The sequence below is a fragment of the Peromyscus maniculatus genome, chromosome 15 (assembly GCF_049852395.1).
Source record: "Peromyscus maniculatus bairdii isolate BWxNUB_F1_BW_parent chromosome 15, HU_Pman_BW_mat_3.1, whole genome shotgun sequence".
NCBI classification, from domain to species: Eukaryota; Metazoa; Chordata; class Mammalia; order Rodentia; family Cricetidae; genus Peromyscus; species Peromyscus maniculatus.
The window spans coordinates 30235354-30253555 of NC_134866.1; the positions used below are offsets into that span (position 1 = coordinate 30235354).

At 37.5% G+C, this 18202-nt stretch overlaps 1 protein-coding gene and 1 pseudogene across 2 annotated transcripts in view; both read right to left on the reverse strand.

Moving 5' to 3' along the window:
• LOC102906580 (UDP-glucuronosyltransferase 3A2-like) overlaps positions 1–18202 on the reverse strand; it is a 33934-nt gene that overhangs the window by 3420 nt on the left and 12312 nt on the right. For both annotated transcript variants that reach the window (XM_006994713.4, XM_076551792.1), the window contains exons 3-5: positions 15607–15721; positions 4768–5299; positions 459–690 (exon numbers count right to left, since the gene is read on the reverse strand). In XM_006994713.4, coding sequence (XP_006994775.3) covers positions 459–690; positions 4768–5299; positions 15607–15721 — 879 coding nt within the window. The remainder of the gene's footprint in view (positions 1–458; positions 691–4767; positions 5300–15606; positions 15722–18202) is intronic.
• Positions 9425–11884, reverse strand: LOC143268657 (adenylosuccinate synthetase isozyme 2 pseudogene; annotated as a pseudogene).

Below are 18202 nucleotides of genomic sequence, written 5' to 3' on the forward strand. Positions count from 1 at the left end.
AGTTTTTATCCCTTTTCTCACAACCAAGATGTGTCTGCATGCTTACATTCATGTGTGTGTGTGTGTGTGTGTTTAAAAATACCAAGGATTTCTCACATCACTGTGAGAATAGCAGCAACAAATGGTGGCAACTGCCCAAGGAATAGTTGTAGACCACATATTGGTCAAGATTGTGTTGTTGTGATCAACGGTAAATACTCTTAAGTCAAGGCTACATATCTATTTAGGGAATTGTGATCTGTCTATGTTGAAAAGGATGAGGAAGTTGCTGCTATGTCAAGTCTAGAGCACAGACTGATTCTCCCAAGAACCTTAGCTGCTTCTACCTGCCTGCTAGACATATATCTTCACCTATCAGCAGCCTTTTTTCTGCAACTGCAAGCACTCAGACATCAGTTATCTATTAAGTCCAAAAGCACATTAATGGAAATAAAGTAACAGGTCTAGGAGGTGCTTACCCAAAAGGTCAGTCTGGGGAAGCCAATTCATGATTTTGACATTAGGAGCCATACTGACATCTTTAGGCCAATGAGCATCCTTACATGTCCACAGCACTCCTTGAGGGAGGTGAGCAAAGGCACTGTTCATCTCCTTAATAAGTTGTTTGGTCTGATGCAGGGTTGCTATGGAGCCCAGTGCCACAAGGACAAAACCTGAGTCTCGGAACTTAATGATAAAGTCTTCTAAATCCTAGAAGAAACATAAAGAAATGTGCAAAAAGTGGTTTGTTAAACCCAAGGCAGCTATGACATGAAACAAGACCAGTTGTTAAATAAACCCATGCTTTGGTTGCTTGTGTTCTATATGATAGAACTCCTTTTATAATTCCTATACAGCTGTGTCTGGGGGTAGTTACTGCATTGAATAGCAGCCATCTCTTCACCTGTGTGGGGTTGATATATTGTGCACCCCAATAAACTTATCTGGGGGTCAGAGAACAGAACAACCACTATATTAATTATAGGTTTAGGCAGTGGTAGCACATGCCTTTAATCCTAGCATTCCAGAGGCAGAGATCCACCTGAATCTCTGTGAGTTCAAAGCCTCACTGGAAACAGCCAGGCATAGTGACACATGCATTTAATCCCAGGAATCAGAAAGGCATATAAGGTGTGAGGACCAGGAACTAGAGCCTTTTTAAGCATTTAGCTTTTAGCAGCAGTTCAGCTGAGATCCATTCAGATGAGGACTCAGAGGTTTTCAGTCTGAGGAAATAAGATGAGCTGGGAAACTGGCAAGGTGAGGTTGGATGAATTGTTCTTTTTCTCTGATCATTCAGCATTCACCACAATACCTGGCTCCAGGTTTGTCTTTATTAATAATACCTTTTAAAGATTTGTACTACACCTTTGGGCTCTTATGGATTGCTCTTCCAAGAAAATACAAGCACCAGATTTTTCTACTGGCACATCTTTAATCCCAGCACTCAGGAGGCAGAGGCAGTCAGATCTCTGTGAGTTCGAGGCTAGCCTGGTCTACAAAGTAAGTTCCAGGAAAGGTGCAAAACTACACAGAGAACTCTGTCTCGTAAAAAAAAAAAAAAAAAAAAGTAAGCTCCAGAGTAATCTAATTGCTAAGGGCATTCTTTTGGTTTAATAACTTTCGGCCCTTCCTATTTTTGAACATCATTTGTATTATTTTATACTCATGATAGAAATTCAGTATACAAAATTTCTTCACTTGCTGTGTGGTATAATGCCTCCACCTCTGGTGTTGTTTTCTAGCTTTGGTTACAGAATAATGATAGATTCAAAGAATGGTTTGAGAAGTATTCTTTCCTGTGGAAGTGCCACAAATAATCATACAGGAACTGGCATTCATTCTTAAGTGTTTCACTCAATTCACCTGTTAATCCATGTTATATCAGACTTTCTTAATGAAAGACTTTGTTATTGATCAGTCTAATTTAATCCCATAACTTTAAGAATTTCTATTTTTTCTTGAGTCAGTTATGGTAACAGTCTTGCAAAGGAATATGTCCACTCATGTAGATCACCTAATTTGATGATATATCATGTTTTTATAATTCCCTTATAATCTTTATTGTTTTAAGTAAGAGTGGATAATTTTTTACTTTAGGACTTTAATATTTTGTTGTTCTTTCTTATTTATATTCTTAATGATTCTATCACTTTTTCAGCATGCTACTCTTTTGATTTTATTGATTCTAAATTTGTCTATTCATTATTTCAATCATCTACACTCTGATTCTTTTATGTCCCTTCTTTCTGCTAGCATCTTATTCAGTCATCTCTTCATTATCTCTGCCTTATATTGAAGGATTAGATTATCAATTGCAAGTACCTTGGCTGTACTAATAGATATAATAATAGCTATGAATTATATCCTATGTTTTGCTTTTAATTCACTCCATCATTCCATTTTTTTGTCTCCTTTTCCTTGGTATATAATATTTTCAAATGTTCCTCTTGATTTTTCCCTTGGAATTTACATTATGTTGTTTTATATTCACCCCACTGTGGTAAGAAATATCTACATTAATCTGAGAATTTGCAAATCTCAGGCTTGGGTTGGAGGGTGGCATGGGCTAACACATGAACCAAGGAATTTGTTTTGTGCATTAGAGAAGAATATGTGCTCTGCTGTTGTTGGAATGAACAGTCAGAACTGGAGAGAAGGTTCAGCAGATTTCCTTCCAGAGGACCACAGTTCAGTTCCCACAGAGCAATCACAACTCTCTGTAATTCTAGCTCTAGGTGATCCAGTGCCCTCTTCTGGCCTCATCTGGGCACTTGCAGGAACATGATGCACACACATACATGCAGGGCAAGCAGTCAGGCATATAAAATCACTTGCAAATACATTTTAAGCATGCTCTATAATTTCTAATAATTCTATTTAGCCTATGGTATTATTCAAGGTGATAATTTGTATGGATAGTTTTCTAATTCTAAAACTGTAGAATTGAAGTCTTAAGTTATTTATTTCTTCGTTAAATTTCTTACATTTTTCTTCTTATTTTTTATTTCATATTTTGTGCATAGATAACATATCTCTCTGTAAGTTAACTATTTCACATATTTTAAGTAATATTTTATAGTTGCAATATTTGATAAACACTATGTTTCAAATATATGTAGTCTTTAAACTTCTTTGAGAGTTTTGATAGAAAGTCTGATTTTCCTTATGTAGGCAACCACCACAGTCTATTTGCTTCTCACTTAATTCTTACAAAACATGTATTGGAATAACCCATAAAGTAGATTCCAGACTCTTGTGTCATGTATTATTTTCAAACATTTCCTCCCACTTTCTAACAATCCCTTCATCTCTCTGTGTGCCAATATCTGACCATTCTGTCTAGAAGGTGAGGGCTCTGTCATTCACATCTAGATTTATAAATGTAAAATATCTTTTACTACTTAAAGATTCAGTCAGGGAACTGCAAATCTGTATACTGTATCCCTACTCTACTGATGTAAGTGATGTGATATAGATATATATAGATATAAATATATAGAGATAGATAGATAGATAGATAGATAGATAGATAGATAGATAGATAGATAGATAGATAGATAGATAGATAATATTTCTCACTCACTAATCACTCCCCCAAAAACTAATTTGCACCAACTGCAAGGAAGGGTAGGCGCTGTAATACCCAACAGAGCCAGAGCAAATCCATACCCTCTCTGCTTTGAGCTGAAAGCAAGAGAAACATCCCCTTCATCAACTCAGTATCTTGGCCACAACTATGTAAGTCCAAAGGGGATAATTCCTCCTCCCATCATGAGTGAGGGAACCCCACAGTGACAGGGAACCAGAAATCTAACATCCTTATCTCTGCACTTTATAATTGTCAGTGATAGTAATTCAGACCCTGCACTGAACATGCAAACTACATGACAGCTTTGATGGTTTACAGTAGCTGGATGGAGTACCAAGTGCTCAACAGGCTGGGGACACAGAATAACAGAAGCAGTTCTTCTTGTTACTCATACTAAGTTTTGTCTAGGTACATGCCTTCTGAAAGTATTAATCTGTTTCATTATAAGGAACCTGCCTCCTTAACACATACTAAGTATGTTGACATTCACTGTATTTATTATACAGATAGCTCAAAATTCAATTGGAAATATTAATACTTAAGGAGTTATTAAGTTATTAAGGAAATACTAAACTAAAGGAGTTATTCCACCACAGCCAGGAATAGAGAGAGACAAAAGAAACTTACATTTTGTACTATCTAACCAGGTCTTCAAACTTAGCATGGGGTATTCTAACACTGTACTTTCACTAACCCTAAAAATATAGGCTCTGGGTAATTCTGTTGTCTTTGAGTACTTCCTTTCAGTACATCTCGGGCAAGTGACAATTTCCTCCTGTGGTGGTTTGAAATAAAACTGCTCCCAAGGGGAATGGCACCATTAGGAGGTATGGCCTGTTTGGCGTAGGTGCAGCCTTGTTGGAAGAAATGTGTCATTGTGAAGTAGACTTTGAGGTCTGCTATGCTCAGCCATGGCTGGTGTCACAGTTCACTTCCTGTTGCCTGTGGATCTAGATGTACAACTCTGAGCTCCTTCTCCAGCATCATGTCTTTCTATATGGCACCATGTTTCCCACCATGATAATAATGGACTAAGCTTCTGAAACTGGAAGCCAACCAAAATTAAATGTTTTCCTTTATTAAAGTTTCTGTGGTTCTGATGTCTCTTCACAGCAATAGACACCCTAACTAAGACACCATCTAAGCACTGCAGGCCTCTGAATAAAAAATAAACTGAGGGCTAAGGTTTCACTCACTTGAGGTATTGGTCTAACAGGTTTGTCTGTTAAGCCTCCCACATAGACCATATTGGGAAGCACGGGATGAGCAAAATGAAAGGCAAAGTCAGAATTGACAAACCACAACTCTGCTTTCCGTGGAAGGTCAGACAAAACTGGCCGAGAGCCTTCTGCAAAATGCTCCTGGATAGTGCTGTCATAATGAGAAAATATTTCTCTTTGCTTCATGGATGAATCAAGAAACATCAGGACGTTCTTCACTCTGGCCCAGAAGTCCATTTGATCAGTTAAACTGGAACCAAATCCTTGAACATAAGACAAGGGCCTTAGTAGCCCATAGTCTATAATGCCAAATATCATGGGAAGAAAGGCCACAAATTGTTTCTCAAGTTTCTCAGCAATCAAGAAAACACAAGGATCTGTTACATCAAAAAAAAGTAGGTCAAAATTCTTATTCTTTAAGGAATCCAGGATGTCCTTTCTGCTTAGTAAGTGACTGCATAAATTCCCTAAGTGTCCATAGATCTTTACACGGGTATAATAGTTGAACCTGTAAAAAAATAACAAATATTTTGAGGAGCTTTTTCATACTTGGACACATTTTCAGACATACTTGGAATAATGTTATACTCAGTGAAAGTATTGCACAACTAGATGAACAGAAGCCTATAACTCAACACTCTGGCAATGGAGACAGGTGGATCAAGAGTTCAAGGCTAGTCTAAGGTTTATGATTTTGTGGCCAGAAGGCGGGACTAAATAAAACACTTACTCACTTAGAAAAAAATGATTTTTAATATATTTTATGGGAAGAGGCTTTGTAGCCTGAATTTTTTTCTTACCTTTTGTTTAAAGCTATACAAATTATTATATTATAATGTTAATTAATATGTAAAGTATATTAAGTTAGTTAGATTTCTTCTGTCTTGGAAGCCATTGCTGATTACAGTAGATCTCAGAGCATCCATCTGAATTATCAGGTGTATAATGCTGTTAATTTCACATTATATAATGAGTTTTTGAGTAGTAGTATTGCTCCTTTGCCAATCTGTGTAAGTGGCATGATTACACCTTCTATAATCATCAATGATAAAGTCATTTCTTTTAATCATGTGTATGTTGGCTTGAATGTTTTAACCCATAAAAGGAACTTTCCAATGATAATATTAGAACAAAGCTGAACATGTTTCAACTTTCTGCCTGGAAACTAAGCAATGTGACAAACAAAATAAACTGCTATGCGGTGGTGGCTCACGTCTTTAAGCCTGGAACTCGGAGGCAGAGGCAGGCAGATTTCTGTGAGTTTGAGGCCAGCCAGGTCTACAGGGTGAATTCCAGGACAGGCTCCAAAGCTACAGAGAATCCCTGTCTCAAAAAACCAAAAATAAATAAATAAATAAATAAATAATTAAAAAAAACAAACAAACCAAATATATATTACTGATTTTTCTCTTATATGTGAAATCTAAACTTAAGTGTGTGTGTGTCTGTGTGTGTGTGTGTCTGTGTGTTTTCTTTGTTAGATGATGAAATTAGAAAAGAGGCCATGAGAACACATTAAAATAAAAAGCTATCCAAAGAGATGAATGTGTTGTGGAATAGTGCTGTGGAGGAAGGAGGCAACCTAGAACAAAAGATACTGACTGACATTTATGTTTTCTAAAAATTACATAGCAAAACGTATTACTTTATATACTAACTTAACTTTCTAATGGGAAGAAGTGTGACTGGAAGCTTATTGTTAGAATTTACAACTCCTACTGCTCAAACTGACACTGAAGACTGTCCTCAACTTTAGTCATTGTCCTGATGACTCTTCCCCACAGCACTTTTCCAGGGACTCTTCCACATCAATGCTTAGCAGATAAGCAACCTGGTAAGATGCACAAGTGCACCATGTCATCCTACATCAAAAGATCCACAAGATGAGAGCCCAGAGGCATGCTTATCTTCACTCACTTTTTGACTCCACTTCAAGTCACAACAGCTGTGGTTTATCTTCAAGCATTTGTATGTCAGAATGTTGATGCTCAATAGGGACGTGTGGAGGTAGTGGGTCCTCTGAGTGGACACCTTAGTAGAAGACCATTAGAAGGCCTTACCCTATAGGTTTCTAACATAGCCCTTGTTAGATTCTGAGTTAACCCTGTGATAGATCTAAACCTGTTCTTTCTCTTCCCTTGAATCATTCTTTAGCCATTATGATGACATTTATCATGATGCTTTCAATCAACCTGACTGATGTTTTTGCCATGAGCTGGAACTTCCATAACTATGAACTGATAAGATTCTTCTCATTATAAACTCACCCAAATTCAGTTGTTACATTAAAATAATGGAATGAGGATGAATACATGGCATAATTATCTAAATCTGTCATCTAATTTCCATTTCTAAAATATTTTATATAATAATTCTAAATAAATCCAGTAGAATGTAATCCCTTTAATGTACATCAATTATAAAAATTCTCAAGAAGTTCCTATTCTCATCAACTTGATTGTTTTTTATCTGTAATTTGAATCACACCTCAAGAGTTCAAGCTTAGAAAGAAGACATAATACATATGTAAAAAAATGTGTATACATAATAACTACATTTGACTAGAGTGCAATTTGACCTTTTCTATCAAATATATGACAAGAGATATGTGGTCTTTAAGCTTCTATGAGTGAGAAATCTTTCCCAAAAAAAAAAACTTGGTGCTGTGAGCATAACCTTAACTGTCAAGTAGAATTTTCCAGGACAGAGATGAGAGTGAGACCAATGGAATTACCTTAGAGACACATCTGTACTTGTCCATCATGTGGAGTGTAGCACAAATCTTAGAAGTTCTCATTAATAAAAACAAACCCAGAGCCAGTTATTGGGGTGAACACTGAATGATCAGAGAAACAGAACAAGCCACAGCCACCTCACCTTGCCAATTCCTCAGCTGATCTTGTTTCCTCAGACTGGAAGCCTCTGAGTCTTCATCCAAAATGAATCTCAGCTGAACTGCTGCTCAAAAGCCGAAAAGCTTAACCAGCTCTAGTTCCTGGTTTTCAAGCCTTATATACCTTTCTGCTTTCTGCCATCACTTCTTGGGATTAAAGGCTCTTGTTACCATGCCTATCTGTTTCCAGTGTGGCTTTGAACTCACAAGATCCAGAGGGATCTTTGCCTCTGGATTGCTAGGATTAAAGGCATATGTGCCACCATTTTCTGGCTTCTATATCTAGTGGCTTTTTTGTTCTCTGACACCAGATAAGTTTATTAGGGTGCACAATATTTTGGGGAACACAATATCACCACAGTGGAAGACAAAGGAGATTCTGCACATCCCAATCAAGGAATAAAAGCCTCAGGCTCATCTGTAATTCCAGGCCATTGAAAGATTTTAAGCATACCTATGGCTATTAGCTGTTAAGACAATGATAACCGGGGCTGGAGAGATGGCTCAGCGGTTAAGAGCACTGACTGCTCTCCCAGAGGTCCTGAGTTCAATTCCCAGCAACCACATGGTGGCTCACAACCATCTGTAATGAGATCTGGTGCCCTCTTCTGGCCTGCTGTCATACATGCTGTATACATAATGAATAAATAAAATCTTTAAAAAAAAAAAAAAAAAAAAAAAAAGACAATGATAACCAAGCTACAATTGATAGAACCACAGAGGTTAGGTGTAGCGTAGGGGACCAGTGAGCACAGGGAGAGCTCATTAAGAAAGGAAAATAGAATAGATAGTTATGAGTGCAAGTGGGGGGTCTGGAATAGGAGGATCAAGTGAGGAAGGGAGAAAGAGATGGGGAGAATACAGGGAGAAACAGCTAAACTTAAGGGCCATTTGAGGGGTAATATGGAAACCTATCACAACAGACAGTTGCTAAAATATATATGTGATCTCAGGAAAACTGCCAAATGATGTGCGAGACAGAGTCCCAGCTGGCCATCTCTTGCCACCAAATGAGCTTCTAGTACCACAATTGGGTTACATCTAATTTAGATGTTGGACAAAGGGGTCCCAAAGGAATCCTCCTAAAACCCAGGCAGTTGCCAAAACTATAGGTTGTGCTCCACAAACTGACAGCAAGGCTCTGCTGCTGAAGACAACATCCATACAGATCAATGAATATGGGGAAACTCAGCTACTGCCTGGATAGTGCCTCGGTTCTAGCATTTTTTGTGTAGGAACATACTCTGTATACTACTAAAAGAGAAACATAAACACCAAGCCAGTCACAAACCCGGCTATCTACAGTGTTGTCCTGCCTGCAAGATATGCTACAGCAGTGGAGGAATAAAGCTTGAGAGAGTAACCAACCAATAAATGATTTGAATTAAGGCCCACTCCACGATATATAACCCATACCCACCCAACACTGCGTGCGTGGGAAATTGAGAACCTAAAACTAGATAGCCCCTTAGGACCTAGAGTAAAAGCAAATGGTATCAGTCCGAAAAACAAAACAAAATATGTAGCAATAAAATAAAGGCATTTTGCTATATTCATAGACCAGTGCCTTGTTCAGTCATCATCAGAAAAGCTTCCTCCTGTAGCAGATGGGAACAAATATAGAGACCCACGGCAAGACATTATACAAAGAGTGAGTACCTTGGAACCCACAACCTTAAATAAGATGTTCCCACGAAATCTCTTCCTTTGGCGATTAGGGAAACCAAAGGAATATCATGCAGTTAAAAAAAAAAAAAAAAAAAAAAAAACTAGAGGGTTTGGACAACACCAGCAGTGAAAGAGCCAGAGGGTATGGACAACATCAAGAAAATAGGCCTTGTAAAACGTGAGCACAGCTCATATGAACTCACAGAGACTGAGGCAGCTCACACAACACACACACACACACACACACACACACACACACACACACACACACACACGCTTCCAGTTTAGTATTGTTATGGGATTTATGAGTATGTGAAAGAGTGGGTCTCTGATTCTTGTGCCTTCTCTTCCATTCTTTTCCTTTGTTTGTTTTGATTGTCCAACTCTAATGTGATATTTTTGATTTTATGTCACTATATTTTATTATTATCCCTTAGAAGTTTGGTTGATTTCTAATAAGGGACAGAGTGACAGAAAGAGAGTTGGGCACAGTTGGAGAGGGAGCTACTGGTAGGATAGAGAGAGGGAAAACTGTAATCATGATATATTATATGAGAAAAATTATTTGGAATAAAAAGGGGGAAAGGAAAACTTTTAAATGGGTTTAACAGAAAAGGAACTAAGCATGGCACAGCCTTGTATAAGTGACTTGCTCCATTAAAGAACTTATGTAAGAAGGGGACAAGGTACATGGAAGAAGGTGGCTCCTCTTTCCCCGAATAGAGAAATTGAAGTGACTACATTGACTTCATTGAGACTACATGTACAGATGACAAGTAAAAAACAAGGCCTAGAAGGCACATCTTTGTAACTGGAGTTATCTCCAGTCCCGCCCCAGCCGGCAGCCACTCAGACTCAAATAAACACACAGGTGCTTATATTATTTATAAACTGTATGGCTGTGGCAGGAATCTTGCTATCTGTTCTTATGTCTTAAATTAACCCATTTTTATAAATTTGTACATTGCCACATGGCTCATGGCTTACCAGTATCTTACATCATGCTTCTTATCACAGCAGCTGGCAGCATCTCCTTGCCTCAGCCTTCTACTTCCCAGACTTCTCCTCTGTCTTTGTCCCTCCTATACTTCCTGCCTGGCTACTGGCCAATCAGCATTTTATTTATTAACCATTGACAGGTAGCTCCTTAAATGTCCTTGCATTAGATATGTCTGTGTTCCATCCCGGGAAAGACTTATACTGAACTTCCACTTTATTTAAGACTTTTTGGTTTGCTGGGAAATGAGGTATGATTTACCCATCTAATTTGTAAGCAATGTCAACTTTGATTTCTGTAAACATATCCAAAATATCCAACTTGGTAAGAACCAATGCAGTAAATCCATTGATCGTATGAGCATATTTGAGTAACACAAGGTCCAACCAGCTGCATCTTCTTTTCCTCCCAGTAGTGACTCCAAATTCTCTACCCTTTGTTTGTAATAATTCTCCAATTTCATTGTCTTGCTCTGTGGGGAAGGCACCAATACCAACTCTAGTGGTATAAGCTTTTACAACTCCATATACTTCTCCAACATTTTGAGGGGGCATACCCAAACCTGTAGAAACACCTCCAACAGTGCAGTTTGAAGAGGTCAAAAAGGGCAAGTTCCAAAATCAATATCTAACAATGCTGTGTTTTCAACTTCTACCAAGATTTTCTTGGGTGGTCCAAGGAGTGCCTCATATAGGAAATCAGAGCAACACATTTAGAGCATACAGAACATCCCACAGCACTTCCTCTAAGGAAGGTTTTAATTTTCACATAGTATAATTACACATAACAAAACAATTATTATAATATCTAGTCTATTTGTTTTTGGCAAAATTAAAGAAGATATCCTATCTATCCTTTATTTGTGAATCTAAGGTTTCATATCTAACTTATCTCTTATCATAACTAAGGAAAATTATAACTATCTAGTCTTCAACTACATCAAAGACCCCAGAAGGATATAATATTACCTGAGAAACAGGAGAGGGACACAAGAAACTTTTGGGACACTTGGGAGAATAGACAGAGAAAACTGGCAACCTGGACAGTCATCCAAAGTTCCTTTGTAAAGTTCGGACATCTGTCTTCAGCCCACAGGCCTAGAGTCTCTCAGTCACTTCTCTGTGTCCTGTAGAATGTCTCACAGTTTCCTCTGTGAAGCAGGAACCTGAAGGACCATTTTGCCAAGCAAAGTTCAGTGGTCACCTTCCTATGGGTCCTGCATGTCCAGTCAATCAAGCAATCTAAGCAAAAAGTTTCTTGCTCAAATGGCTATTTTTGCCAAGAAGAAGATAAACTCCATATGGAGTGTCTTCAACATCCATCCTCCTCTCTGAAGCAAATCAGTGCTGCCAGCAGCAGATGTGTCTCATTGTCCAGAATGTTTGAGTTTTTAAAACAATTTAAATGCCACATTCTGTAGGTCTTTGAAGTGTTTGAAGATTACCTACCTGACTGAAATATATCTATGTATACCTAGAAAACTTAACATGATTATAAGCTTGACTATCATAAAAAACTATTAATCTATGATTCTTAATTATCAATTACAATTTCAAATGAGCTGTACAAGCATAATACCTTAAACAAGAGTTGAAATAGACATACAGTGTCAGGGACAAGGACAGAATCTCTAGTTAGTGGAAAAATACAGACCCCCAATAAGACAGGGAACTAGATCAGCTTACAGTCAGGTTGCCTAGCAACAGGACATTGAGTCAGAGCCCTTGACCCTCTCACCCTGTAAACATCCTATACAAACATCCTGTTAGCTTGCCCCACCTTATGCAGATGACAGCTTCTTGCTCCCCCCACCCTGCAAGAACTATATAAACCTTTCTGGAAGAGAAATAAAATAGCACCTTGATCAGAATCGAGACTTGGTGTGTTTTCCTTTGTATCTCCTGTCCCTACATTCCCTCCTTAGGGTGGTCGAGAACCCGTTGTAGAGGGCAATTCAGTATAACAAAATTAACAACAAAAAAATAACTTTAAATTTGTATCAATACACTAAAATCTATACCAATGTAAAACATTTCAAACAAGTTGTTGCTCTTTAAAAGTAGGTTCGTTAACCTAACCTTTCATCCTATCTTTTTTTTGTCACATATAGCACACTTTAGTATTTACCTCAAAAGTTTCAAGATAGAAATCACATGATCTCCACCATTAACCCTGAGTGAACATGGTAAGTAATTTACTTCCTTCAAATGTATGATGAAAAATAAATGAAACATGATTTTTTTTCTTGAAGCTGAATATAACTGTGATGTATAAAGTCTTTACCAAATTGTTTACATGAATAGGGTTTTTCTCTTGTATGAGTTTGTCCTCATTTCCATACTTCAAAATGATATAAATAGACTTTAAAAATTAGAGCACTAGAGATATAACTGGGCAGTTAAGAAATGTTCATTCCCAGGATCAAGGTCTGATTTTTGACAAGTTTCTCTCATTCATCTCCAAGATCCAATGGTCTAACATTTTCAGGAACCAGATTGCATGAGCCTTTTGTATAGAGTAAAAAAGGCAGCCACTTAAACAAACACTGACCCTGAAAATAGGGACAGTGAATGAAACAACTTTTGGCCCTGAAATCAGAGTGAAAAACATTCTGACATTGAAACCAGAGTCAAAGAAACAGACTTTCTTCCTGAATCTAGCACCAGTTACAGAAACACCCTGATCCTGAAACCAGAATCAAAATTTTAAAAGCGGCCAGTAAACACACACACACACACACACACACACACACACACACACACACACACACACACAGACACTTTGGACCTATAACCAGAGCCAAACAAATACACTCTAACCTTGACAAAATAAGTACAAATCCAACCATTCCCTGACCCTGAAAACAACCAATTCCTGAGCAAGAAATCCACCCATTGTTTGAGCTTTCTGAAGCCCTGTGCCTATTCATTTGGCAGGTGCCTTTTTCTCCCTTGGAAATTCTGGAACTCTCTAAGATTCCTTGCTATCAAATATATATATATATATATATATATATATATATATATATATATATATATAATGCATTTTGGGTGAAGACTTTTCACTGGAGTAGATGAGAATCTGACTGTAGTATTGGACTTAGAGAAGCAACAGACCCTTCTGTTGGTAAACTCCCTTAAAAGATCAGAGCTGGAGTAACAACTTTTCACCAGAGACTGCTAAATTTCTCCAGCATTTCTCCAGCATTTCACCCCTTACTTGAGTGAAGCACAGACGTAACAAATTGAGCTGTAGCTGAGAAGAAACAGACATCTCTGTTAGAGATGCTTTATTAGAAACTCTAATAAAGCAGAACAGAAAATGAATCGACAGCTCTGCTGAGAAACTCCCCCAGGAGAGTGGAGAATGGCAGCAATGGTCATCCCATCATATATATATATATATATATATATATATATATATATATATATATATATATATATATATATATCACATCCCCTTTTCTTCTATAGGAAAAGATCACATTTATAATCAACTTGCTTTAAATAAAAATATTGGTTTTTCTCTGTCCCACACCAGAGGGCTCTTCTGATATGGGACAGAAAAACCGCTCAACCTTTTTTTAAGGGGAGGCAATTTGCTTGGGTTTAGAGAAGGAATGAGCCAATTCCATCTCCAAAGCCAGCTTGGTATATTTGAGAATTTGGGCGTAGCTTCTAATACTACTTCCTGCTGGATGACGACGCTGTATTCTTATTGGGGCATAAAGAAAATATTAGAATTATGGGGTAGTCTTTGAGGCTGTATTGTCTGAGCCAGTTGCCTTGAAACCATTCTGGATGTTTGATCATCTGGGCCATGGTGTCAAAGGAGACCTTTCAGGGGGTCTTGCCTGGTCAAACCTGATGTATCTTAATCTGCAACAAATCTATAGCCTCTTTCTTTCTGTGGAAACAAAAGCAGAGCCTCCTTTCCAAAGCGACATATCCTTATACCCAAATTTTGAAGTCAAGGTAACTTTAAAATATACATACTGGTTTAATTGAGCACCCTTTACAATCAAATGTCTTTCTGCAGTTTAGAATATCAAAGACAAAACAATCCAGATTCTCTGTGTAGTATCAGTGCTTATGTGGCTTATTGTTTATATTACCTTTACTGTCTCTTTAAAGACTTTATTTTTTAAAACTATCACTTTCTTTATATACCTGTATATATTACGTTTTTTTTCTTTCCCAAGCCTACATACATTTCTACGTGCATTATAAACCATTTAAAGTCTTGTTCCATCAGATTCTGTCTTATTGTGTAACTATTGCTTTAAACTGCAGCATTACTAGGTCTAAAGAGGCAGCTTGGACTGGTGGCTCCACCCACCGCAGCTTCCCAACATGGAGATGGTACATTTACACCCAGATTTGGAGGAACCATGCTCACTCCGGAGAGAGTGGGTCTATGTCTCTATCAAAGCAGTGTGTAGCCCAGGACCCTCTGCCCTTTGTTTTTACTAGAGAAGACAATCCACCATGCAGCATCATGTGCCACTTGCAGATGCCTCATTCCCACCATATTTAAGGTCAAGCATCATGCCAGGGGCCCAATACATACTAGCTCAAGCGCAGGCTGTGGATAACTTCAGAGAGACAACTAGGAAGCTGTTTTTAGCTCCATTTTAGAATCTTCTTTTTCAGGTTTTAGGTGGAAATTCTTGCTGTATGTTCTGGCGCCATTTGTAGCTGGAGTTATCTCCAGTCCCGTCCAGGGCCAGCAGCTATTCAGACTCAAATAAACACATAGATGCTTATATTATTTATAAACTGTATTGCCATTGGCAGGCTTCTTGCTATCTGTTCTTATATCTTAAATTAAAATCTATACATTGCCACAGGGCTCATGGCTTACTAGTATCTTACATCATGCTTCTCATCACAGCAGCTGACAGCATCTCCTTGCCTCAGCCTTCTACTTCCCAGACTTCTCTTCTCTCTTTGTCCTGCCTATACTTCCTGCATGGCTACTTGCCAATCAGCACTTTATTTATTAACCAATCAGAGCAACACATTCAGAGCATACAGAACATCCCACAGCACATCTTCCACTTTCTAGAGACTGTCCCATCATTTATGGAGCTGTCAGTCATCCACCGTGCACCACCCAAACACAATCCATCCCCACATCCACCAGTGCTCCAGTCATCATTTCTCTTAAATTCACTCACAGCATCATGTGACCATCATCTCCCCATTTGTAAGACTTGATTAGCAACACTTTAGTTCCAAGAATTGAAACAAATTACCTGTTATGAACTAATTCTTCTACAATGAGTTGTCTTCTATTATCAATTTCCTTTTGCTTATCTTCAGATAGATGCCAGTTTATAACCTGGTATGATATTTTATCCTCTTTAAAATCTAAGAAAACATGGATTGAGTAAAATTTAGATTTATCATAACATACCACACATTAGCAGGGGGATTAAAATAATTAATTTAATTTTATATCTTTGCAGAAATTTAATTTTTCTTCTTCAGTGATTTTGTTCTTTTGATCCATTCAACTCTGTAATCTGGTAATATTTATTTGTGGTATAAATCCTAATTGATCATAGTAAAAACCTGGAGCCAGATATTGGGGTAAATGCTGAATGATCAGAGAGACAAAGGAGCAAGCCACAGCCACCACTTACCTTGCCAACTCCTCAGTCTGAGAGGGCCAATCTCCTTCTTCTCCCTCCTTATATTCCTCTCTCCACCCAGCCATATCACTTCTTGTTTCTACCTGCCTAGTACTGGGATTAAAGGCATGTGACTCCCAAGTACTAGGATCAAAGGCATGAGATCCCAGTGCTAGGATTAAAGGTGTGTGTCACCACTGCCTGACATCTTTGGTTAACTAGTTGCTAGCTCCACACTCTGATCTCCAGACAACTTTACTTGTTAGAGCACAAAAAAGTATCACCACATTTATTGAGACTTTACAATAATTCAAGAACTTTTAAATAGTTTACAGTAATATAAAATTCTAGCAACAGCTTTCATTTAAAGACACAGCTGTAATTTCTCACTTTACATGTGAGAAAGTATGAAGGAAAACAGTCTAAAATTATTCATTATATTTGTCACCATAGTGAGTTAACTACAAATCAGTTTGATTGCAGAGTCCCTGTGTTTTATAGAAAAATTAAAATGAAATATGCAAAGTGTTGATTTGCTTGTTTGCCTTTTGTTGCTGATCATTTCATCTTTAGAGTTTGTTTGTTTGTTTGTTTGTTTGTTTGTTTGTTTGTTTGAGGCAGAGTCATGTTTAGTAGCTCCAATTGGCTTTCAACTCACAAACCTGTTTCTTGAGGCAGCCAAGCACTTGGAGTGTAAACAGGTGCCAGAACAAAGTGGGTTTTTTTTGTGTGTGTGTGTGTGTAGCAACACTTAAAATATTTTATTATTATTATTTTGCTTTTTAATTACCTTACAAATTATCAGATTTCTTTATCAGTTTTCAAACACATCTAGTCTTAATTAGCCCTTTCACATCTTCGGTGCTCTTCCTCTCTGCTCCTCACCCCAGTTCAAACCTTCAACGTCCAATATTGACATTTTTTACACCATGTATTACACTACCCATACCTCCCTTATACTCTGTTTTATTTTTAAGCCTCTCAAGGCCCTTTTTTTAATTTACTGACCTCTCCACACACTTCCTCTTAAATATGCACATATAAATTGCAAGCTGGGATCTGCATGCCAGTTGTTAATTTTTACCATTAACTGATTTTTTTTTCCATCACAGGCAATTTATTTTGTTCTATTCATTCACAGTTAATACAGAAAATACTTGGAAACATTTCCATATAATGTTTGACACAGAAATCATCAAATAGAAGTATACAATGTTGACAGGAGGCAGTACATTTATAATTTATAACCCCAAATGTATTTATAAATTAGAAATGGAAAGATCTACAAATGAAATTATGAAGGTTCACCAAAGTCATTTAATCTGTCAGTTTCTCATTCATTTTTATGTCTTAATAATATTCTATTGTATGAATAAGCCACATTTTATTTCTCTCCAGTATTTGATAGCTATTTGAGTTGTTTTAACTTTTTTACTATTAGCAACACACTGCTGTAAACTTTCATGTACATGTTTCATAGGTGCACATTTTCAGTAATTTGAGGATTTATTCCTAAGGGTAGAATTGTTGAGTAACAGAGTAACAGTGTTTTGCATTTTGACCAACCACCAAACTGTTTTGCCAAAGTGGCACACCATTTTACAATCTCACCAAATCCTTGTTTTTAAGGCTCTGATTTTTGTACAAAAGCATTCAATCATTCTGTCAGACCAAACCAGGAAAAGTAAGCTATAGTTCAGAGCTGTTCTATTCCATTTACTATGCAAAGCCATTCTTGGCATTTGCAACTCTCAGCCCTTTTGAGTATTCTTGCAGTGTTCACCTTTTCCTCCACCACTTTTTTTCTTCTTTCTTTCTGGTTTATTTCTATCTATTACAAATGTATAAAAAATCCTCCATCAACGCTGCTGTTAGCAGCAGAACCTTGAGAAATATACCTTTGGTTTGCCTCAGAAAAGGAACACATATTGTACTGTAAAGTTTATAAAATTGGCGCAAAACATTGTGATAATTTTACAATACCAGTTTTAAGAGTTCAGTGACTAATGGGGAGCCGATGGGATACATGCAGAACTGTGAAAGCGATCTCACTTAGCCAGCTGTACACGCAGACTATAAATCTACATTCAGATCATTTCTGAACTAAGACTATCATCTCAGTTTATCTGTTGAGGTCAACCAGGAAACCCTAGAATATACCTTGATTTTTGCAAAAAACAAAATAGGGGGAGGGGTTTCTTCAGCATTTCAGTCCACG